We start from the raw sequence: 26,608 nt of genomic DNA, 5'->3' as shown, positions 1-26,608 counted from the left end.
CTTGAGATGATTTTTCTCATGTTTAATTTCTTTTTCTGGTTGTATGACGAGAATTGAAAATCTAGGGTTTCATAATGTTCATAAGAACCCAAAGAACCACATGAGTATTTTCTTTAGTCGAATCAAAGCTAACTCACAAATTGTACTGCTTCAGATGAAGGTTTTTTTTTTTTTTTTTAGGCAATTATTGATCGAATCTGTGATGTATTTAGTTCTAAGGTGTTACTCCGTCCATGTTTAAATAAATTAAACGTATTGACTTTTTGCACTATTCATCTAATTCATTTTGACTAATGTTTGTGATTTATACCTAAAAATAATAAATATAGTCATGTGGGTACTTGTTTAAATCGTCTCAATAAATATTTTATTAATATTCAGTTGTTATAATTTTTACTTATTGATAATAAAAGCTATTTTCAGTCGAAATTTTTCATTGCCATTACACACAGGAAAACGTTTCACTTATTCAAACATGGAGGGAGTATGTACTGTGTTGGAATTCTTGATTTCTTAGAAATCTGTAAATGTCGTTTGAATATATTTTATTAATAAAATTCCTTTTCTTGTAAAAAAAACAAACCCTATCACGATTTCATATGTTAATTGGAGTTGCTAACCTAAGCCTTAACGCTCGGAAGCAAGCTATTCACTTTAGCCCAACATGCAACAAGTAGAATTGAGTTGATGCACGCCAGTCCAACTATAACAAAATTTATCGACTTAAAGATGGAGTCAGCCAAGAAATGTAGCCTAAGGCTGTAAAACCGAAAGAGGAGTTCTCGCAACAAGTTGGCCAGTGGTATGAAATTGGGTGCTCACATATCCGTGTGACCAAACTAAAGACTCTAGTCCATATAAACCACATGCACACATGCACTAGAGCTGGTGCTACCCGTTTACGTGGAAACTCAAGATATCTCGTGTCTGCAAAAGTTGCAAAGACCTGCATCGGTTCAGATCTGTTGGTTAATTTAACTTACTACGTATTTCTATTTGGAGGACAGTACAATATACTGAGGTGAAATTTAGACCAATATTCCCACTGGAGAACCTAAAATCTGAAGGCGGGCACTTAAGCCTCAATTCAACCCAACACATAAACTAAGCACTATTTGTGGCCATTAGATTAAATTTAGGTATGTACTTATAACAAATACACCAAGCAATTCCAACTATTCCTTTACATAAATTCTAGCCCTGTGACTATTCTGTACAAGATGAACTAATTCCTAATTTAAGCTTTGTCAGATTACATATGGTAATCCCAAAATTATGATACATCATTACATCCTATGACAAATCATAGGTCTTCATGCATCTTCAGGTTAGCTGCTACTGAAGCAAGGCATTGAAATCAACTATACTTTGCAAGCAGATCCAGGAAACTCAGCCACCAGCATATCAATTCTGCTTCGACCGAGGATCAAAGAATCTGCTAGCTTGATTTGTTGATCATCATAAGTTGTGCACCAACCTTTTCTCTGTCTAATATCTTAACCCAAAACTATAGATTCCAAAAAAAAAAAAAAAAAAAAAAGAAAAAAAAAGAAAAGAAAAAGGAATTATCATGATAAAAAAAAAAAAAAAAAAAAAAAAAAAAAAAAAAAAAAAAAAAAAATTTAAAAAATCACGAGCCTCCAGAAGTTCCAGGAACTCCAGCGCCACTATCCCTTAGTCCCTGCAAACACAAATGTAATGCCCTTTGGACATTATCGGCAACTAGCCTTAGCCTCCCTTGAGCAATATCTGCAGGTGAAGATCCAGGAACTTCTATGGCACGAGCCACCCTCTGTTTACATTTTTCCCATTCATCAACTCTCAACCAACAGGCACGACCTCCATGGCTTCCTTCCATACCAAGAAAGGAAACAGCCGTGTTATCTCCAAAAGAGTATCTTAACCTCACTGACACACAATATGGTAACCAAGCAGCACCACCAGCAGCATTAATGTGAGGTATGTGAGCTGGATCAAGAACAACAGTTAGAGCAAAATCAACTGAGTTGTTGGGCCGATCATAATGGATATTACTTTTAGTAGCAGATAAATTTCCCGAAATCCCATCCATATTCAAACCAGCATGGTTTTCAAGACACAATTCTATACGAGGCTTTTGAGCAGGTGCCACATCTCCACCTTGAGATTGGGACATAACTTTTTTCCATGTAATAAGTTTCAAAAACTCTCTTAAAACAGAGATTGGCAATGTAAGAAGGGTGATAAATGATGCTACACGTGACGCATCATATGGCTCTGATGCAACACGATGGCTGAAGTAGTCACATATCTCACTAATTTCAGATTGTGTTAACTCCTCTTGGGCAGAAGCCGAGTTCTGCTGCTGCTGCTGTTGATGAGAGAAGCGCTTCACGCTCAAAACTTGCAGAAGAAGCTGAACTCTATGGACACTAACAGCAAACACATAGCCCCTGTTGCATGCACATTCATAATAAGATGAAATCCAAGAATTCAAAAGGCTTAATTTTTTCCAACTGTGTAAGCTTTGTGTGTGTGTGTGTGTGTGTATTCCAGGGAAAAGTTAAAACACACTCCTCCAATTTTCCAAACCAAATACAAAGTAGTATTCATCAGAATTTTTGTTGTTGAACATTTTCATGTATCTTATGCCAAAAGTACAACAAAATAACAAACGTCAGGGTACCAATGATGATCAATACGCTCCACCTATAGTATTCAGAATTTTTGTTGTTGAACATTTTCATGTATCTTATGCCAAAAGTACAACAAAATAACAAACGTCAGGGTACCAATGATGATCAATACGCTCCACCTATTTCCAACTTTAGTTTTCCAATTTTCCTTCGAAATGTATGATAAGAAAAAGGAGATTGTATAATGTGGCTGATAGGGTAAAAATCCACCAACAAAAAGGAAACCAAATTAATTTATAGTAAGCAAGTAATGAGACTCTGAAGAGAAATGGAGAAAAAAAAAGAAGCTTTTCTTTATCATTTGATTTGGTGATGACAACAGTACAAGTCATATCAAGGCAATTTAATCAATTTTGGGCTGTCACTACATACTGACATACAAAATACTACATACCTAGAAAATATACCTATTACCATACACTTCATAAATTGATTAAATCGTATATCATCCATAACGTTCTTCACTTTAACTATGTATTGACCGTTAAATTCTTCAATCATATAATAGTAAAAACTATAAAATTTTGATATTTAGAAACTTTACATTGAAAGGTATTTCATATTATCCCACAAGATTATGTTTTTCCTAATACCTAAACAACTAATTATAGTTAAGGTTTAACTTCAACCACATTCACTAAATATGAAGAACATGCGAAACAAGGGAATTACTACTACGCAATACATAGTTTGAAAGCTATCAGATAGTGACATGTTTTGAAATGTTGTTATGGGAATTACTAAACGTGGCCCCAATTTTGTTTCCTATTTTAAATAGACAAATTATTTACTATGATTATAGACAAATTATTTTAGGATCCTTAAAACTTCCTAAAATCTTATTTACATTCCATGATTAAATACATACAAGTATATAATAATAATAAAAGAATAAAGAGGAAAAATGTTATATTTCATCTCTAAATTCATTTTCAATAGCACCTACTTCACATCAGTTAAAGTTTGCCGACATGTATTCAAGTACTCCCTCCATTTCTTATTGATTGTCCTATTTGGAATATAGGGAGATTCCAATGCAAATGGGATTGAGGATGCACATATACTTCAAAACATAGTCATGTGGGATCTTGTTAAATTCATCTTGAATTTTAGTTTTCAAACATATATATACACACAATCAATTAAAAACAAAGGGAGTACAACAATTTCATAGGAAGAAACTAATTAAGTATGGATAAGAGAGAAACTGTGAACATCTTACCCCACAAAAAAGCGCAAGGCTGGCTGCTCTTGATCCAAATTCAACAATGCCCCTTCATTTTCTTTTAATATTGAACCAAGGATCTCCTTTAAAAGATCAGGTAACTGTGCAAAGAGCCACAAAACCCCAAGATATTTCAAAATTCCTCTTAGAACCTTTTTAAGAGCAACAAGTGGAACCCAACCACCACCATATCCACCATCATCGCCTAAGCCAATAATAGCAGTATTCAGTTCTCCTCTAACATGAGCAGCGCCACCTGCAGCAGGATATCTCCGTAAAGACAATCCTGGACCAGCTACAGGCATGTTTGTTGGTGCGGTAAGAGGATTTCCAGCACGATTCATAGCAGAAACTTGGTTTCCTGGCCTAGAAAGCCCAGAAGTACTTGGTAGATTAACTCTGCTTCCATTAACAGAAGTTAGTGGCGGACTTAAACCTGAAGTTAGATTGCTGGAATTTGAAAGTCCAACAGTCTGTTGTCCACCAACAAAATTTGGTTCCAAACCATTCAATTCCTGAGCAACATGTTCCATGATGAAAGGTCTGAACTGAGGGCAGGGCAATGATCCTCCAACAGAAGGGCCCCCCTTTGGTGGAGTGGCAGGTTGAAGCCAAACCTGGTCTCCTGCAAAGCATCGCATATCAACTGCAAAATGTTTCCGGTATATTATTCTTATCCAATAAGGTCCCCGTAGCACAACAGAAACATCAATAGGCAACAATGAGCTGGGAACAATGCCTGAACCACCCCTGCCAGCAGCAGCTAACATGACACCTGCATGATTTCCAAGAGCAGCAGCAGCTGCTGCTGCAGATGCAACAGAATTTCCTGCAGAACCAGCAATTCCCTGACCACCCACACTGGGTGACAGGCTACTAGGAGGAGCTCCTAGAGCTGAAGCATAAGTCCCTAGTCTGGATGAAGCCGACACGGTAGAGCCAACTCCCTGAATAATGGCAGCTTGACCAGCTCGAGCAGGTCTTGTTGCTGCAGCAAGTGCATGTAAAGGTCCAGCAGTGAGGCGAATGCAATCCAACAAGGATGCTACTTCACCTCCATTTATAAAATCCTCAAGAAACTGCATAAATCAAATCATACACATCATTTTAAATGCTTCATAACATGAAAGTCTTAAATGGAAATTTTCACACAGATGCAAGAAAATCTAATAAATATACTTAAATAACTCCTTGTTGATGTGCTACCAGAGACACTATCCACCAGAATTTGATTAAAAGAACCACACCATTATTCTCTATCTCTTCCCCAGGCTGACACCAATTAATTCAGACTGTCACCATACAGTCCCCCAATCCATGTGTGTACCGCACTGCTTATCCAACCTCATACAGGTATAAGGTATAAGTTTATAATATACTCCCTCCGTCCACCTATTTTTTCCACATAGGTGTATGTTCACATTATTAATTTTTGGTTGAGTAAATTTGATGAGAGAGAATAATGGTGGGTCCAAAATATTGTTCGGGAGAGGAAAATTGTGGTCCCTATAACTATATATGGTACGGAGTAGAAGAAAGGGACACCCCAAAAAGGAAAGTGAAGCAAAAATTAAGGGATGGAGAGAGTAACTTTAAAGTAAAAACTCAATAAAATTATTTCTTGCAATATATTTTACCAAATTTCTCCTAGCTTACGTCAAATATAACATCTACCTTAAGTAGAGCATATACCATCTACAAAACGCATCAAACTTCAATCCATCCTTCTTATACATTAAACCAGAACTGTTCAGACCATGTTTATAATGGAAGTAATGCAACTTTCATTCAGTACACTTTATTTTATGATATCTGAATTTGAAGATGCCAATCTCCATTGCAATTAAAAGCCCTTTTTTTTATCAAATAAATTCCACTACTTCATTCCAGGTGGAATTTAGTGGAAATTAAAATATTCCTAAAAAAACAGTTTTTCCTCCCATTATTCTTTAACTGCACCATTTGTTAATTCACACTTACCAATTACATAAATTTGGACATTTGTATCTTTAGCTATCTTTTAGTAAAAGTTAAAAACTGCCAGAAGACTTCCGTACCCGTGCATCACAGTACTTCAACAATCTATAGTCTGAACTGCAAATTCTATTATGATATTACTACTTTCTAAAAAATCATTCTTTAAAGTGTTTAAGAGAGCTTGATGACACTATATGAGCTCAACTTAAGGTGTATTCTGAGTTTTCACCAAGTCAAACTCAGTTATAGCAAATTGTCTAAATTTTGGTCAAAACTCAGTTATAGCAAATTGTCTAAATTCATTATCATCCCCTTCAACACCCAAGAGCAAAATGTAGAAACTTCCAAAAAAAAATAACTTACAACTTCAGGAAATTTCAACAAAATCAATGCAGAAAAAAAATAAATAAAAGGAATATATCTTCACAGAGTCAGCCTACAAATAAAAATGAGAAGTTGATAACTTTAAAATGTTACTTCAACAAGTCAAGACAAAAGGCCAGAGCAGAAGAGGAAAAACCACAAACACAATGAATAAATAATCCTACCTTGGTATGAGGCCAAAGCTGATCTGGTGAAACATGCATTGTGCATCCTTCTGTACCAGATTCCCACTCAACAACAAAACGAGCCAGGACCCCAGAACCAAAACTAAACCAGAGACTCAAGAGCCCAACTGCTTCAATTCTGAATGCCCTCCTCATCTGTTCAGAGAACTTGTCCACTCCATCAATAGAACCCTTAGCTCCAACTACTGATTTGCAATCAGAATTGGCACCTTCCTCTAGCTTCTCTTCTGTCTTCACACCTAGCAGTTTTCTCATTCCAAGTGCAAACATTCTTGCATTGGAGAGTCGATGAATGTCTGCTACAAGCTTCTTAATGCTATCCACTTCAACGGAATGGTAGATAAGAACAACTCCTTCAGAATCATAACGGATATGAGAGTCTACATCAGATGTATTAGCTATGCGAACACCATTTCCCCACGGTGTATTACTGCTTCCTTTCTGAAGTTCCCACAGGTCTCGAAAATGTTGATCATTAATCTTCACATCCCAACACAAGCTTCCTGGTTTTCCAAGACGCAAGCAGATGTGTGGCCATGAACCTCCTCTAGCAGATGGTAGATTAAACCAAATGTTTACAGTTGCATTTCTAAGACCTATTTCTTCAACATATGGAATGTCTAGAGCCTCCATCTGACTAGTTAGCATGGCATGCTTGATACAAAGAGAGCAATGCCTAACCACGTGGAGCAGTGCAGATACATATACACCTGAAGGTGCATTTCCCTTGTTTGCTTCAGCTAAGAGATCACCATAAGTGTATCCTTCAGGATTACAAATTGTATTAAATGGGATATCAGAGTTAACTGAATGCTGGTCATTCAATAATTTTCTCCGCTTAGAAACTCCATCAACAAGACCCCGAAGTGATGGTAACGAATTCAGCATATCTGAAACTTTCCTTTTTCTAGAATCCTTATCATGTTCAGAAGCAGTTCTGCAACCTGCATCTGTACATGTAGATCTAACTACATATTAACATTAATCTAGCCAAAAAAATAAAAATAAAGAAGATATAACACAACTCTAAACAAAAACAAACAAGAGGATAATGTTAGATAATCTTACATACGGGAGTAGCAGCCCAGGATTTAAGTGCAATTCCATTAGCATCAGACGCTGATGCACGGGCCCCAGCGGATTGTAGAGACGAAATTCGCAATGACCTACTAGAGATTACATCTCGTGATTTTCCATTAACAGACCTCAAATGATCTTCATCCATTGACCTAAAAGAACTAACTTCCACTGATTGCGGTGACCTAAGAGAAGCAAGGTCCTGCTCGGACTTGGAAACTGAGAGTTTCTGTGTTGCACTATTTCTCTGCTGAGCAAAAGTTAGTGAACTAACAGAAGTTGACTGACTTAATCCTTTGACATTGGCTGCTGAATATAAAGAACCACTATAGTGGGGTGAAAATTTGATAGCAGGATTGATCTGTGACATTTGGGCATTTTCCTCCTGTGTTGATGAACCAATTCCAACTCTAGAAGAGTGGAGATTCATAGGTACAGAGCCCAAATGAGAAGCAGCAGATGTACTAATTGATGAGGAAACATTAGAAACAGAATGAGGAGCAGATGTTCCTATCTCAAGCTCAAAGATTTCATCGACAATAGAGGAAAAACTTGATGGTGGCGGACAAAGAGTAACTGGCATCAACCCCTCGTGACTATAATTAGACACCAGACCAAAATTAGAAGGCTGATTGGGGCTTCCAGCTCCCACTTTTCTTAAATCAAGAATGCTCAAATTCAATTCATCTTCAAGCATCTGCATCTGACCTACATCAATTCTTTTAACACGCCCAACAACAAGGTTGTTCGACTTACCAGGTTGTTCTGGCTGTGTTCCAACCAATTCAAAGACAATTTTAAAATCCTTATCCAATTGCATAAGCAAAAAGTATGAACTGCCACAGTCAGGAAATCCCATCAACAAAAAGCTTGCACCAATTAAGATATCTTTTGGAACCTTCACCGAACAAAAACCATTTTCATACACCTGCAACAGCAAAAGGTACAATCTATAAATTCCAAAAAAAAAAACAAACAAAAAAAAAGAGATCCACCACAATTACAGAAGAACGAAGATTGCATAACCCCATGGAATTCTAAATCAAAAGCCACTTGTTACCAAAAAGGCAAAAAGGACACAAGTGACCCTTACTGGTACTAAATAGTGTGTTGTTGATAAACATGACTACCAAGACAAATGTCTAATGGTACCAATTCAGATCATCTTCTAATTGATAAAGACAACTTTAGTGCCAACAGCATACTTATTGGTACCACTCAAGGTGGCTTATGTCCAAAATGGACAAAAGCCACTTTTGATTTAGACAAACTCGCATAATCCCTCCTATTGGTACCCAAAAAAGGGATTTCCACAAAATTTCAAATGCACGCAAAGATAGTACTATACAAACTCATTTCTATCATGCATATGAAGGACCAAAACAATAAAGATCTTCAATCAACATCACTAAATTTTTAACTTCTCATCTAGCACATCAGAACACACATTCAAAATTCTAGGTTAAAGATTCTGCCAAACTTAAGTCACAAACAAAAAAGAAAATATTTCTTTCATACAGGTAAAACATTTTTTTTATTGAGGTAATTGTCCCCTAATTGTGAGAACCATAGGGTTTACAAATTGGCCATTTATTGATAGACTCACTGAATCTATTTCCAGGCAGACTTAGAGCCCTCTAGCTACGAATCTACGCCCTGGTCTAGCTCAGAAGCATCTATCCAATATAAAATGGTTTAAACTGCCATTTGGATTGGAGAATAAATCAAGGTATCCTTTGGTAATAAGGAAATATAAGTACTCCCTCCGTCCCTAAAAGAATGACCCTTTTGGGCATTTTTCATGGGTATTAAGAAACTTAAGTTGGAAGTACAAGTGTATGGGAAAACTAATAAAAGTACATTAAAAAGGTACAATTACATGAGAGAGAACGTAATAAAAGCACTTTGAAAAGACAAATTTTACATGGGGAAGCTAATTTTGCTCAAATATTATTGTAAATTGGAGGGTGTTTTAATGGAAATAGGATGAATATTTTGGGACTAAAATTTAGCCAAAAGGGTCATTCTTTTAGGGACGGAGGGAGTATATTATAAGGTCAGCAAGCACTTGTCACACACACCCCAAAAGAAAATAATCTTACAGTCAATTTTAAGATTTGATTTTAAGGAACAAAAAGCTCATTATATATCAGCAAAAATCCTTACATAAGATATAGTCCACTCAATTCATAAATCTAACTGCACATAATTTAAAAAAAAAAAAAAAAGCCAATTACCTCAAGGCCCAAGAACTTGCCGATCGATGAAAACAAGTGAAGAATGGATTTGCTCCGCAAATTAATAAAAATTTCAGCAGCACTGAGAGATCCCTGGTTTAAAGAATCTTCGGAATCTGACAATACTGACGGAGTTATGATATTTCTGGACGACTGTAGCTGATAACGTCCATTCCTGCCAAGAAGTAACAAAATGGTACCATTCAGAGAAGCAGTTAGAAGATTTATAAAAAAAAAAAAAAAAAAAAAAAAAAAAAAAAAAAAAAAACTTCAACTTAAAAAAGGATCACACAAAAGTAGTATTCTAAGATAAATTGAATCAAACTAAAAAAAACAACCATCTTTCAACAAGTCCGACATCCCTACTTCCCAAGTGGGCTGAACAATAAAATTCACAGAAATTTCATCCATAATTGAACCATCCAATAACTCTAGAAATTCAAAACTTTCAAACAAACTACTCATAAATATCTAATTTAATTTGTCTTCGTGGTTTATTTCTCCCAATTAGTTTTGCATCTTAATTTCCAATCCTTTTCAGGGAAATAAAAAGTTGGAGAAAAAACGGGTTTAAATATCAATTTCCACTTTATTTTCAAACCCCTTATTAAGGAAATAAAAAGTGGGGTTGGAAAAAAAATTGGGTAATTAGAGATCTAGCGAAATAAAAAGGGATGATGTATAAATGGGAAAAATAAATTAGAAAAACACAAAAACGAATTAAATTTGGCATTTTGCGGAGTTTGCTGGAAATAAATAGATTTTTTTGATCCAAATGTCGCCTAAATTGATTTATTAAAAAAACAAAATTGCGACAGCAGTCATTTTTTTTTTTACCAAACTGTCGCAAGAGTTCAATTTTGTTTAATCTACCAGATAAAGCAACACCAACATGGTTAAAAGGATGGAAACTAGAAGCTAAAAAAACGGAAAATCCATTATAATAACATAATTTGTACTCTTAATAAAAGGGAGAGACAGGGAGAATACCTTATATTTATTCCAAGAATAAAAAATGATGAACCGTAAGCACGCACATATAGTACTTCTTGTCCATCAGATTCCCTTGCAACAGACGCTGCATCTTTCTACAAAACAATAATCAATCACTAAGTAAAGTCTGTGACCATAACATGTCGTTTAACTTCCAAAGGAGCAAAGAATCATAACCAAGGACCACAATGGACAAGAAACCACTCAAACCATACAACCCAAAGTATTACACCAAACAGCATAATAAAATAGAAATACTTGAGACAGGACCCTAAAGCTATTATACCAATACCCAAAAAAAAAGGGAAAAAAAAAAGCACAAGCAGAAAATAAATCAGTGTCAGTTTGGTGTGTTTAAAAGTAATTAGGCAAAAAAAAAAAAAAAAAAAAAAAAAAAAAAAAAAAAAAAGTCTGTAAGGAAAGCAATTAATATTCAAGAAAGAGAGCTGGAATCACCATATTTAAAAGGGAAATACAATCATTTCCTCCTATCATGTTAAGTAAGCATAAAGAATCATTCTTTCAAACCCTAATCCCCTCCTCATCCCAAAAAATGTTACAACCCTTTCAGTGCCTCCTTCCTTCTCCTCCTACAGATAGACATGCTATCCCATCCTCTGTCTCCTCCCAACGAAAACCAAGTACTCATTCTTCTCCATGACCAATGCTCAGCATTGTCCTTTGCAATTAGACCACCATCCTCTTCTTTACTTTCCTCTCACCACCACTCAACAAACCACTCACTTTGCGATTTAGAACTAAGCCATCCTCCCCTCCTACAATAGGCTGCATTTGACCATTACATGATCTGATTGGACCATCAAAGCTCTTAACAAAGTGTCATACTTTTCCATCATTTAAGGTATGTGAATCTATAGCTGTGGTGACCAGGATATTCCCGTTTAAGGCCAATTTAAGGGAGGTGGTTGGTAAGGATGTATGTATAAGGATATAGAGTGATGAATGGATGACAGCAAGTTGTGAGCAGGTGGCTATGAGGGTTGTCTCAATGGTAGTGATATGTAGAGACCTTGTGGAAGCAGCCAAGAGATGGAGGCGGGAAAGGATTGATGGTGGCAGAGTTTTGCGTCACTTGATGGATTAGTATAGCTTTAATTATAAAGCCTAAGAGATGAATAAAAAGCCTAGGAGGGATGAAAGAAATAAGGAAGCCCTGAATTGGGGTGTACCCATCAAATGAGATATACAGAAACACTCAAAAAGAAAGTATTTTTCTGTCTATTAATACCTTTTACAAAATACCCTCTTACCATACTAAGCACCACAAAGAGACCAGGTATGAACATACAACACTTAACATGCTCCAAGTTCCATAGGAGCCTAAGGTTCAAATAATTGATCACTAAAGCTTCAAGTTGAAAACAATCATTATATAGGAAGCACAAGACAATAACAAAAGCTTCACCATTAATCAACAACAAATACACTCTTTTTTGGAGTACGGGAAAGGATTAGGGGAAGAAACAAAAGTCAGTGCAAAATCTCATTTACATTCATACAAACCATTCAGTGTACAGGATATCATAAAAGAAGTTATCCTCGTAATAGATTCAACTCAATTTCAGGACATGATTCAGCCCAAGATTACCCTGTACGATGGATCTTTGAAGAATGTAAGTTTTACAAAGATTAAACCAAAAGAGAATTAATTATTGAAAGTCTTCATTTACAAGCAAGAATAATAATAAATAATCTAGTGTCCAGGAAATAACAGATCACAATCAATCCAGCAAGTCATTTCATTAAAGTCAGCTACACAAGTTAATAAATATGCTTGAAAGCTGTATCCAAAGCACTTTTGCAACAAAGGCCTCTGCAATGGGCAATGGCACATTTGTGCAACTGAGTAACAGACTGGGAGGATGAAGGGTCAAGTGACCCAGCCTTGGGAGAATTGAGATTTTCAGTTAAAAGAATAGAACCTACAGCCCTCAATTATCGTTTTACCAATCACTCTCCTTGTCTCCTCTCTACATTGAAAAAACTTGTCCAGAGGAATCAAAAGCCAACCTATAAGTGTTGTAGTCAGATCTTCCACCTCTAATTCATGTGAAACAATATTGTTATGATATTTTTTTTTTCCCCGTAATTTCATATTGCCTTGAATATATTGAAGCAAAGTCATCAAGTGAGCTTGAGCTTAAACCCAAGATTATAGAAGGTCCAATGGTTTCCTAGGTCAGCACATGAAGATTGACCATCCAAGTTTTTTTCCTTTGGAATCATCAAACATTACCCGCCTATGCCCAACTTAAAACCCACCCCAACCTGACACTATTGGGCCCTGTTCTCCTCAACTTTAAAAATAAAAAAAAATAAAAAAATCAGCATATATAAGTTTGGTAGAAAAGAAACTTAAGTTTTGCAAAAATAAGTTTAAATTAGTAGAAAGCAGTTACTTCAAAGAACAACATAGTGTAGAACTAAAAACAATAAGTTTTAATCTGTTAAAATAATATAAGTTCAAAAAAAAATACTTCTAGTTCAGTACAAATGATTTTAGTTCAGCCGTAAATATCAAGAACAGAGCCTTAGAGCCTGAGCCTAAAATAAATAAAGTAGGGGGGGTTGAGGTCGTTATCAAGGCCCCTTCCAATTGAACAGGTACATTGTCATCATACATTATAAACACTACCAACACACCCAGTAAAGAGATAAAACATGTTTTACTAACCTTCTTATGGTCCACACCAATTTCATCCATGATACCCTGAAGGAGAACATCACCAGTGCCTCGAAAAATTTGACCATTCTTAGTAAGCTCTTTATTAATTTCAAGTAAACGTGTATATCTGTTGCATCGTATAGCTTTAAGCAACAACTTTTCCACGTCAATGCAGCCCTGATCTAGATAAAACTCGGCCTCCTTGCCTGTTAATGGATCTATAACAAATGTACTATGTATACATTTGATCTGCAGATCAGGACCAGATTCAATCTTGATGAATGGGCATATTCCACCATCAGACGTACCAGAGTTCTTATCTAAATCCAACCAATAAACAATCTTCACCCCTGGAGTGCGTTGACCAGATGTCTCATATTCTCCATCCTGACTTATTTGTGTGGCTGAAGCAATCCCTCCTAGCGTTGTGCTACCGTCAGAGATAAGTTCAAACTTAATTGCATCTTTCCATCTTCCCTGACGAAGAGCATGGACCTGTCTTATAACAGTATCCATGATCAGCGCCACACAAAACTCATGCAGAACTGAGTACAATATCATAAATGGATTTTGTTGTTCATCTGCTGCAGCCATTCTTCGCTCTAAATCATCCCCCAGAGCAAATCGTCTCAACTCTTCAAGCTTTATGGCCCCATTTCTCTCACCAACAAGAAGCTCCATATTTAATATCCTCCATAAATTCAAGTGACCTCTGTAACCAAGAGTAACTAGCACCTGAAATTCCCCATCTACACGTAAAAGTGCTGTACCGTCTGAAACTTTAACCTCAGATATCTCCTTCGGAAGTGAAGTCTCAACCAATTTCGACCGCACAAGAATGTCTAGCTTTTTTAAAGCTGGCTTTTGTTGGATCTCATTCAAGGAACTTTGCATGCCCACATCTTCTATACATTTAGGCAAACGCTCATACGATCCAGTAAGAAGGACTTCAATTGCTGATGGCACATCATATATAGGTGCACGTGCTTGCTGGAGCCCTTCATGCATAAAAAATAGTGAATCCGCTGTCTGTGAGAAACATGTATCATGGCTAGATAAAGTGGATGCAAGTTGTTGACAATATTGTATCAACGGAACCTAAAGAATGAAGCAAACAGGATTGAACGTTAGTGATGATATTAAATTAAAATAAGCAAGTAAAGCAACCGAAAAAATAATTAATACTCCGTAATAAAAACTGAGCTTTTATATGTCTTATTTCCTACTCTGTCATTTTTTTAACGTTCCATATTGACCTTTGCACTATGACATTTCTTCTTTAACTATATTTTTCTGCCAATATACGTATATAAACAACTATTACTATGTAAAAGATAATTTGATTCGTCACAAAATATAATTATATAATTACAACAATATAGTAACGTTATTGGTCAAAGTTGTGCATTGACATACTCCCTCTGTTCTTTTTTTATATTTCTACTTACTTTTCATATATTCCTACTTACTACTTATTGTTTATATAAATGTAGTACGTGGAAAGTGGGTCCCTTTTTTACTTTTTAGGTAGGAGAGAGAAAGTTGTTTTATTTTGCAATGAAAGAGAAAGTTGTTTAGAAACATTGGTATTACTATGTGGTTTTAGTGGGAAAAGGAATGATAAAAGTGAAAATTTTCTGTACCATAAAAGGAATAAAGCAAAGTAGGAAGATAAAAAATAAAAAAATAAAAAAAAATTAAAAAATTATCTTAATGGAAAGGTTAAAAAAAATGTACATGAAGGGAGTATGAAAGTCAAAAGTAAAATTTTTATTAAAAAAAAAAAAAGAAAAGAAAAAAGAAGGAAGCGACATTAGTTTAAATTTGACGTACAAACAAGTGACTAATACTCTAAAATCTTAATGATGATAAGAAAGACAAAAACAAAAACGTAGACATTCAAACTCAAATATTGAATTGGATCTGAGCTTGAAAGATTCAGATCATTAAAATACGGCATCCAATAACAGTTGCCATGAATTCACAATTCCACTCAAAAACAAAATTGCTTTTATAAAATACCCTATAAAACCTATAGGCATTACATAATTTCATAAAAGCTTCTATAAGGACTGAGCTAAGTCCAGAATTGTTTTACAACTTGACGTAAATTCTTCTGCTATCTTAGAAAAAGGTGCTGATTATAAGAGAATGGCTAATTGACACGTCAATGCAACTCATATTTCAGGTTTCTTTCCAGCTTTAGATCATGGTAAATCCTAGTTTGATTCTATATAGGCCTCATAAAAGCATCGTAACCTCAGCTACCTTGTTCAAGTTTTTTTTATAAAAAAAATTTTAAAAAATAATAATGATTAAAAGAGAAGGGGAAAAAAAAAAAAAAAAAAACTCCCATTATGTTGAGATTTTGCCCACTGTAGAACTTCAGTTCTCTTACCCATTACATCAATATTAAGCCCCCTTCCCCTTGTCTTCAGCTAATCTCATTATTAACAATATTAAAAAAGATAACAAAATGTTGCCTCCAATGTAATATTGTACTATCCTTCCAGAAAACATGTGATATTGTACCACACTCTCAAGGTCAGGTCTTCAATTTCAAATTTTCAAGAGACATTTTATTCGTAAAATTGAATCTTGCTATTTTACTTTCTAAAACTATGTTCGGCACATTAAAATCAATTCGAAATTACCAAATGCAACCTAGATGATAATCATCAAACAAGCCAAAATGATCCAAGCTTTCTCAAATCACTTCATCCATGTATGTTACAGGATGAGGATGGTATACGCCTATACATAGCAGGAAAACATTGGTACTTTTGACACCTTGAAAAGAAATCTCATATTTGCCAACCATCTACAAAACCCGAAAAAGAACCAAACTTTCTCAAATCACTAAATTTCGAAATCATTCTAACATTCAACTCCCCAACAATTAAGCAACCCTAATATAGATTAAATCAGCATTGCAACTCAATCCCATAACAATTTCAAAATTCAACTAACATTCGAGTCACAAGCAACAGTCTAAACCCCAAAAAGTCGCCTCTACTCCATAATCTTGGAATCAAATTGATCATACTCAACAACAAAAAACTAATATACTAACCTGCTGACACCACTTAGCCAGAATGTTAAGGAGCAACCTAACAATGTAGAAAAACATTAATGGGAACTTTCAAATCCTTGGAAATAAACCTCATATTAGCTACCCATGTACCAAAACCCATAAAAAAACCGAACTTTCTCAAATCACTAAATTCCAAATTTAAAATAAGATTCATTCAACTCCCCAACAATAAATTCACCCTAATCTAAATTAAAGCAGCATTACATTTCAATCCCATATCAATTCCAAAATTGAATTAACATTCGAGTCCCGAGCAATAGTCTAAAACCCAAAAATCCAACTCTACTCTACAATCTTAAAATCAAATTTATCATAATAAACAACAAATGAGTAAGAAACTAACCATTTGAAACCACTTAGCAAGAACATTAAGATGCAACATTACATTTAGAAAAACATTGGAAATAAATCTCATATTCATTACCCATCTACCAAAATCCGAAAAAATACCGAACTTTCTCAAATCACTAAATTCCAAAATCAAACTAACATCCAACTCCCCAACAATTAACTCACCCTAATATAGAGTATATAAGCATTGCAATCCAATCCCATATCAATCCCAAAAATCAACAAACATTCGAGTCGCAAGCAACAGTCTAAAACCCAAAAATTCACCTCTACTCTACAAATTTAAAATCCAAAATCAAACTAACATCCAACTCCCCAACAATTAACTCATCCTAATATAGGTTACAGCAGCATTGCAATCCAATCCCATATCAATTCCAATATTAAACTAACATTCGAGTCGCGAGCAACAGTCTAAAACCCAGAAATTCACCTCTACTCCACAATCTTGAAATCAAATTGATCATAATCAACAACAAAAAAGTAAAAAAAAAAAAACAAAAAACAAAAAACAAAAAAAAAAAAAAAACAAAAAAAAAACAAACTAACCTGTTGACACCACTTAGCAAGAACATTAAGCCGCAACATACGCTGCTGAGTCTTGACAATAAACTTAAGAAGATTAATCTTCTTCTCAGAATCAGACATATCAGAAGACTTAGATTTCTCAACCAATTCCTTAAGAGAAATAAACGATTCTTCCGCCGCTCGGCTGACCAGTGTCGAAAACTCCACCGTTTGTTGCCCTAATTCCGCCATTATTACCCCCAATTTGACAATCTACAACCTTCGATTCAAGTGAATGAATCTAATTATGCATTACGAAGAGCGTAGTAGCGTGGGAAGTGGATTAAATGAGTAAATTAGGGTTTGAGAATTGGGGAAATTGAATTGGGGAAAATGAAGAAGAATTGAAGAGAGAGAAAAAATGGAAAGTGGAGAAGTAGCGCGAAGGTGAGTTTCTCTCTCCGCCTCTCTCTCGCGTCTGAGTCTCCGCCGTTGTGATCTTGAGATTGGCCGAAGCGTGTAGCGGGGATTGGAGAGAGAGAGAGAGAGAGAGAGAGAGAGGAGGCTGAGAAATTAGACTGACCGTTTGAGAGGTTGAATTTTTTTTTTTTTTTTTTTTTTTTTTAAACTTTTCTATAGTTGTGTAAATTGACAAATTGTTAAGGAAATTTTTTACAAGAATAATTACACAATCAGACAATCTAGATCATAAGAAAAGGAAGGCTTTTACACGAATAATTACACAATCTAGATCATAAGAAAAAAGAAGTTTACATCTAGATCATACGTAAGTATTACATAGCTATTTAAAAGTATTTTTAATTCTTATTCTTTTAAATAAAATATTATTTTAGATAAAATAAGTTTATTTCAAAAAAAAATCAGACATTAATAACATAGTACGGGGTATTATACTACTTCATACGGAGTAGTATATAAGAAGTCCATTTGGTTTTCTTATTAAAATAAAAAGCCATTACTTTTGTTCCTTTTTATTTCCAAATTTCCTATAATAAATAATGAAATATGGCTCGCTAATAATTTGAAGGATTTTACAAGAATATTGTACATGTAATTTTAATCAAGCTCTTGGTGATTTAACTGATTGACAAGGCAAGAAGTGTATTTTGATATGATATGATCTAATAATTTATTGTATAGCTATTTAATTAAGCATCAAAACGTCATAACACAACAAGATTTTTATTTATTTTTGTAGTAGCCATTTAGGTACGATTTTCCAATGCCATAGTATTGAAAAATCGACATGTACTAACCCAATATAGCATGGCTTTATTTTCTTGGCTCACTCAAAGCACGAACGATTTAAGCACAAGGCAAGTGAGCATGAAACATGGACTTACATTGCTTGACCCATGTGTCGTGCAGTGCAGGTCGTTAGGTACCCTTATACAAGTAGATATTATATTTTTAATAAATTGGTCAAAAATAAGGTGTTGTTTGTTTGATATGGGAATTTACTTTCTATGGGAATTTGTATTTTATGGGAATTAAATACCTACATCCAGTTCCTAGGAATTGTCTAAACTTGTTTGGTTGGGATGAAGAAAGTTGCAAATCATGAGAACTTTGACTTACCTAGGGGAGTTAGGTAATTAACTTCCCATATTTTGTGGGAAATCACAATACCCATGAAGTTGCAATTCTCACATTCACACTTTTTATTGTCAACCAAACAATTCATAAGCTGCTGACACATCTTTTTGAAAATAACATCCAAATAAAACACTGAACACAGCCAATGGTCCATCGATGTGCTTCTAGTGTCTTATTGGGCTTACATCAATAAGCTTGGCTACCTAGACTACGTTTGTGTCGTGCCTATTAATAACCAAGGGGGCGCCCCAGTTTCTCTTCTTGAGAAACAAGTAGCGTTTCTCTAATGGCAATTTTGAAATTTTTGCGCTTTGGGAATTGTAAACTACTACTATTTTTTGCTGACTGTAAATACCACTCAACTTGCTTATGTGGGCCCTAATAAACGGTGTTAATTTCTTGAAAAACTGCCGCTAAATCTCGTTTCTGAACATTCATCCAAGCATTGTAATTTGAAGGGGCGATCCAGTAGCAAAATCCAAGGACCCATTGAAAAATTTGAACGAAAGTGAAGTTCGCACCCTACCTTCTTCAACCTCCTTAGCCTTTCCGGCGGCTTCGCCGCCAAATTAAACGAAAAACCCTAAGAAATAATGGAGAAATTAGGGCTTGGTTAACCCTTAAGGGCAGGGATTTAACTTCCACCTCCATTGAAGATGTGCATGTATTTTGATTTCTCCATTGAAGGTTTTTTATTCCATTGATGGAGGTGAAAGACTGGAGAATGGATGGAGGAAGGGGGTAACTTCGTTAACAGTAGACTTAACGCTTGGCAATTTACAAATTGACAGAAACTAGAAAAAGTCGCTCTTACCCTTAACTGTGCGTGGGATAATTCCAAATTTAACCCCATGAGATACTAACTTTGTTTCTCAAGAAGAGAAACTCGGAATTACCCATTAACCAACCCTCATGTGTCTGACCCATGCTTATCAACTATATAGCTGCAAATAAAGCTGATTAAAAGATAGCTTAGGGAGGGAAGGGATCAAGATCAACACCAACTCTGTTATACACTTATACTAATGCATGGTGTAGTTTCATTTAAAAATAATAATAAAAAAAATTAAAAAAAATATAACAAACTTTATAATTTTAAAATTGAATGAAAATCCAAATTAGAGCATCTTTTTTTTTTTTTTTTTTTAATTTTATTTTTTTGGTGTGGAATAATCTAAACTACTCCATACATTACTTAAGCTTTGTTCAAATGTTTGGTTTCATGATCGAACATGTCTTAGCTAACTTGTTAATGTCCAAAAATAATGCAGAAGTAATAAAGACGTTAGACGTAGACATAAATATACAATTACCTACGTACTACGTAGAGTCGTTGTCATGGTGCTTCATGTTCTTAGACATTACAGGCACGGGACTTGAGACTGTGTTGTGCTTTGGCCAGCTATGCTTGCTTGGCTTATAGCCTTATGGGTACATAAGTCGTAGTGGCCACACCAATGTTGAAGCTCGATGACAACAAGGGCACGGAGGCCATGCATTGATGGAGGAAGGATGATGGTATTGGTATAGAACACTAAACATGCATCTATCCAAATTAATTAATGGATTGGAAAATACTACGAAGCTAATTAAGAGTTTATGGTGAAGATGTTGCTTAAAATCGTATGGGTATGTATGTTACGTGTAGGCTTTGACATACGATTTACTTCATATTTTTAGATTCTTGGTACGTACTCTATAGTAGGGATTATCTTTTTTTAATAAAAATATGAAGTAATTTTTATAAAAATTCATTCATAAAGTCGAATTTGTGATGCTTGTGAAGTGTTTATTAGCCGAATGATACAATTATTATACAACTTACTACGGAGCACATATGAAGTAAGATTTTGCACTATAATGAGAGATTATGATTTAAAGATATAACAATGTATGTAACATCTCTTTATCTATTATCCTAATTAATAGAATAACAATATTATTGAGCATTTGTAAATTAATGTATGTTTAACTAAGTAAAGGCCCGTACCTATTCAAAAAAAAAAAAAAAAAAAAAAAAAAAAAAAAAAAAGGTAAAGGCATGATGACTTTTGAGTGGCTACAATAAAATTGTAGTCATTATATTAGATTAAATCTCAGTCGTTTGTCAATTTTGACTAATCTAAGCCATTAAATAGGATGACTTTGAAGTTAAAAAAATATATTAGACAAAAAAAGAAAAAGGATTGAAAATAACAGAATCATGTTCTGTTATTTTCTTCTCCTTCGTTCAATCAATACTTTGGCTTTCTATGTACCGCTCTTCTCCGATCCTTTGTAATCCCTCTCTGTTGAATCTATGGTTCTTGTTCCCAAAAAAAAAACAACTAGGGCTACGAATCTAGTGAATTCATCACTTCCAATTACTTGCATCGCCTCTTGGATCGGAATTAATTCGGTAGCTTTGCTTTTCTATGAGCCCTAATTTTTTTAAAAACAAGAACCCTATATTCAATAGAAAGGATTGCAAAGGATAATAAAAGGTACATGAGAAAGCAAAATATAGAGTATTAGATGAAGAAACTGAAAGGCCTTAAAAAAATGAAGAAACTAAAAGAATGTGGGTTATTTTTTTATCTTATTTTTTTTTTATCAATTTAATATTTTAGAGTACAAAGTCATCCCATTTAACGGCCTAGATTAGTCAAAATTAATAAACGATTAAGATTTAATCTAATATAATGACTACAATTTTATTGTAGCCATTTGAAAACTATCCCTTAAGTATTCACATTGTCTCATTGTATTCATTATCATACTTGTAATTATTTATTGTCATCTACACTTGTGTTTTTAAATTTGATGTTGCGCCTATAAATGATCTTCCTGAACAATATCATCAATTCAATTCATACTAAGCTATTAGGTTGTAACAAAGGATAATGATTATGCCAGTACACTACAACATCAGTTTCATGGTATAAAACTTTTGAGATGAGTTTATACATATATTATATATCTATAAGACTATGAATTGATAAAAAAAAAAAAAAATTGATCTAACTAATATTTATGACTAACCTAAACTAGATCGTATACATAAATTTGTAATTTTCAACCAGTCTCTCAAAAATTATATGATATGATCAATTGTGTAAGTTCGATCACAGATCCAAAACAAGTCTGGCTACTAGGCCGTACATTGTATAGTACCATGATATATAATGACAAATTTTAGACCAAGCTAGCTAGCTTATAAGCAAGCCAAACCTTAATTTGCTTCAGATCCTTTCATTAACCTAAGCCGTTTGCAAGAATCAAGAAACATTTCCCACGGAACATCTCCAACCAACATCCAATCTCCATCTTTGTCTTCATAAGTTGGTTCATCCTTTCCAGCTTTAAAGGTGAACAACTCTTCTAATGCCTTTAAGAGTTCCTTGTAATCTTTGTATTGTTTTAGATCAACCTTTCTTAGATAAGGAGTTCCATCCATGCTAACCTTGACGTACATCCTTGTGGATTCTTCTTTTGATTTTGTGATTTGGAGGCTATTTTTTCTATAAGATCTGATCGGAGGCCATCCAATTGCTTGTACCCTATAGATAACAAGTCGCAAAATACAATTAGTATCATGAAAAAATTATATAAAATAAAAAACATATTAGTGAAAAAAAAAATCAGGTGAATCAAACACATTTGAATCTAAATGCGATCCACTTACTTTGGTGGTGGAGTTGGGTGGTCATCATGGCAATCTTCAACACACGAAGTGGTAGATGACTCATCATCATTAGTTTCCAAAAATGATCTTTTCTTCTCATTAGATCCATTAGTTCCTGGTAACCCTAATCTCAACTCGGTGTCTTCATGAAAACCCAAGTTATCGTTGCTCTTTTCCATTGTTAATGATACACAACCACGAAAGCAAAAACAAAGCTCGATTTGGATCCTTTAACAACTTTGAATCAGTAATCGAAGCTTGCAATAATCTTGTGCACGTTAGAAACAAGTTGTAGATGCTTTAAAAATAATGAATTGAAAGTTAAAGTTGTATTGATGATGAGATGAAGCACAAAACTATGTGCTATATATACACACATAGAATTGTATAAAAGTGGTTATAGTTAGAGCACGTTTGGTGTAGTTGGCATTGTGATTGGAAGACAGAATTAGCAAGTCATTAGTTAGTTGTCTCTTAACAGCACATGCCCTTGTTTATCACTACTTTTGGTCTGTAGAGTGTATATTACTTCCTAGCTTTTAAGACAATTATTATTTTGGACAAAATATAACTTTTATTTACTGTCTTCTACGACTGTATTTCCTCTCTATTTCTCTAATAATGTTATATAAAGTTTTGTTTATTTGTCACCATATATCATGACTAAAAAATATGGATACAACCTTTAAAAATAAATTTGATACTTATGCATAATTATTTGGTAAAATTAACTAAGTTTATTTGTATATGATCATAACTCTATAGTCAGTAATCCATCAATTTCAATTACTCACTACTCAATTTATTTGTGATCAATCCGATCATAGCTCTAAATTATAGTCAATACGCCGTCTATATCAATTACTCACTACTCAATTTTTTTGTGATCAATCTGGTCATAGCTCTAAATTATAGTCAATATGCTATCAATTTCAATTACTCACTACTCAATTTATTTGTGATCAATCTGATCATAGCTCTAAATTAGTATGCTGTCAATTTCAATTACTCACTACTCTTTTTATTAAAACAGTCTGCCACATTCATGATACGCGCTACCATACACATGTCACGTGAAATACAAGTAACAAATAACATACCTCATCATTTTGTGTATAGTGTAGTGTATTCTTGTGTTGTGTTTCTTTAGTTTCTTTTGTGATGAATGAATTCACCCCCAACCTATTATCTCATATACACTCATGTATGTATGTGTCATCTCTTGTGTGAAACTCTTTAATCTCTCACTTTTCGTTATTAATTGCATTTCTTTTACCAAGTTACACTTAATGATTTAATATTATTATAGCGGTTAGATTTTGAAATTTGATTTAATATATATATAGTCAACTATTCCATATAGAGTAAAATTACAAATTATTTCATAAAACACCTACAACAACATAAAATATGACATTTCTAACCAAAACATGCACCACGTTAGTTATACATCAATTGATTGGTGATTATTTCACCCTAGGGTGGAATACAAATTAAACAATAAACTACAAATTAAATTTCGATCATAAATATACGATACACCCGATTTGATATATATTATCACTTCGTATAATGAAAATCGCAAATCCACCCAAGATACCAAAGTATATATACACATTATACATATAATGTACTCATTATTTTGACAAGAATAATAAGAATGTTGATTTGTATCCACACCACATATCAAATAATTAATTCGATCATATATGTATCCGCATGACCGCGTCCTCCGACCCAAAGTCATGGGTGTCAATTAAATGGTCCAGATCTTCAAGCTGTTGTTTGCAAGATTTTGCAGGGCATTTTCATGTGGGATAGTTCTCTCAACCACCACCATCTACTCCCATCCAACGGTCCACATTACTTTCCAAATTCAATCATAACCACCCAAATTAGGGTTCTTATTAATTAAAAAAAATAGGGTTTGCATTAACGTATGTCCTAAGCTTGTCCCTAAAATTAGAGCTAGTGTGACCTACACGTCTACGTTACAACTACTATCCTTATCCAACTACATGCATTTCAGATTTCTTGCTTTCGAATTGTCGGTAAAGTAATAAAAGTCATTATATATCTCATAATTATGATTATGACTTTATTTAATTTTATATAACCTATGATATCATGTATGTTTTTTTTATAACACTATAAAATGGGTTATATATTAAGTAGTTATTTGCTAGACCACAATTATAATTAAGATCATATTTCATTGAACACGTATATAGATATGATCAAGTTTATATTTAAAGCCCTTAATTAATTTAGGTCTTTACAAGCTTACACACTTAAATTAAAATAAAATATGCTTTGAACTCATAACCTCTAATATATATATATACATATATATATATATATATATATATATATATATATATATATATATATATATATATATATATATATATCATCTCAACCAACTATTATTAATGTTTTAAATTTTACATAATATTATACTATCTATAAATACATATGATGTAAAAAAAAAAGTGACATCTGAGACAACGCCCAAACCACTACACACTAACTATATAAATAGTCGAACATAATTGTTAAATTAAAGCAAGAAGTATACAAACTAACAATGCGGAACATCACTAGTTACTTTAATAAAGTGATTGCATACATAACCATTTGTTAGAAGTTATTAAAGAGACAAAGGTTTAATAGATAGTAATAAAAATTAAGGTAAATCTTTGGAAATTGGTGATGTCCAAACTTTAAGATACATCAAATATTCTTTTACTTCTATATCATTTTAGAATCTAATGTTTTCAATTTCAAGGTATTATAGTCATTGCCTATTCGTACTTGTATGGTATTTGTTGTTACTACTCCGATCATTCTAAATTTAATTATGTGCGGCTGTAAAATCTTGTTTCTAGGAGTGGGATGCAAGTGGGTGTAAGAAAAAAAAACATAGCTAAAGTTAGAGAAAGAAAACAATAGAAAAGGTGTAGATATTTTGAGGTACAAAGAGTAACACTGCATTATTGTTACCTTAATTAAAAAAATTAAGTGTTAGGACAAAACAGGTTGAATTATTATGACTTATTAGGTACAACCAAGTTTAAACATAATATAGTGTAAATTTTTAATAGACTTGTGGGATTCAAATCTTAATAATACATTAATGTAAAACACACTTGATAATATGATGCAATGTAACCAACAAAGTCCTCTATTCCATAGAGTTCGACTGATTACTTATTGTGGACTTTTGTTTCTAGTAATACATGAAAAATGTGGATGGTGTATTGAAGTGAATTATCTAATATAGCTAGATGGGTAATAAGGTGGATAAAATAGTTGATAAAATAATATCAGAGATAATGTAAAAAGTACAAGGACGTAATAAAATAGAATTGAATAATTGAATTTTTTGATTAATTCAAAATTGAAAAACGAGTCAAACTTTTAGCAATAAAGGATAAAATATATGTTTGTGCATCTTTATTAAGAGAGTATATATCAACAGACTATTACGCTGGTATGCAAGATTTGATCATAAGTCTTGTATCAAATTAATTTATTATTAGTTGCCGTAGTATCATACACACATTTACATAACCTATATTCATAGCTATAGACTTATAGATGGAGCTTGGAAGAAATGGCCAGAAGATTCCATAATTCCTTCTTACTCTTATATTCTAATATTCTAGTACGTTCACGAACCATGTATTCTAAGTTAGTTGCTTTCAATGTCAATAATACTCTAGAATGTTCGAGTAGATAATTGTAGAGAAAAATATGAGCAATTACTAACTTTGTTTGATTTTCCAAAAACTTTTAGAATGTGCACAAATACTCCATTAAAATAATGGGCCTATAAAATTTGGGCCACACCCAACACAATTTTATTATAAATTTATAACGATTTACAATTAAATTAAATCAACATACCATACTATTTTATTTTCAACAATTTTT

The 26,608-nt window shown here is 33.8% G+C and overlaps 2 protein-coding genes across 2 annotated transcripts; both read right to left on the bottom strand.

Moving 5' to 3' along the window:
- Window positions 1–1,100: 1,100 nt before the first annotated feature.
- On the bottom strand, window positions 1,101–17,863 carry LOC145574594 (mediator of RNA polymerase II transcription subunit 14-like). Its single transcript, XM_081632424.1, has 8 exons — window positions 17,434–17,863; window positions 13,449–14,537; window positions 10,751–10,848; window positions 9,761–9,935; window positions 7,515–8,451; window positions 6,426–7,396; window positions 3,898–4,979; window positions 1,101–2,432 (listed from the first exon to the last, which is right to left on the bottom strand). Exons 1-8 carry the CDS (start codon window positions 17,641–17,643, stop codon window positions 1,631–1,633), a joined length of 5,364 nt encoding a protein of 1,787 aa, XP_081488550.1. The 5' UTR covers window positions 17,644–17,863; the 3' UTR covers window positions 1,101–1,630.
- A 4,030-nt stretch (window positions 17,864–21,893) lies between these two features.
- LOC145576308 (auxin-responsive protein IAA4-like) lies at window positions 21,894–23,067 on the bottom strand. Its single transcript, XM_081634083.1, has 2 exons — window positions 22,673–23,067; window positions 21,894–22,547 (listed from the first exon to the last, which is right to left on the bottom strand). The coding sequence occupies exons 1-2, from the start codon at window positions 22,849–22,851 to the stop codon at window positions 22,220–22,222; spliced, it is 507 nt and encodes a 168-aa protein (XP_081490209.1). The 5' UTR covers window positions 22,852–23,067; the 3' UTR covers window positions 21,894–22,219.
- Between the last annotated feature and the right edge of the window lie 3,541 nt (window positions 23,068–26,608).

Source organism: Chenopodium album, chromosome 13 (genome assembly GCF_948465745.1).
Source record: "Chenopodium album chromosome 13, dcCheAlbu1.1, whole genome shotgun sequence".
Lineage (NCBI taxonomy): Eukaryota > Viridiplantae > Streptophyta > Magnoliopsida > Caryophyllales > Amaranthaceae > Chenopodium > Chenopodium album.
Note: the sequence above shows the minus strand (reverse complement) of the source record. Positions and strands in the feature narration are given on the sequence as shown.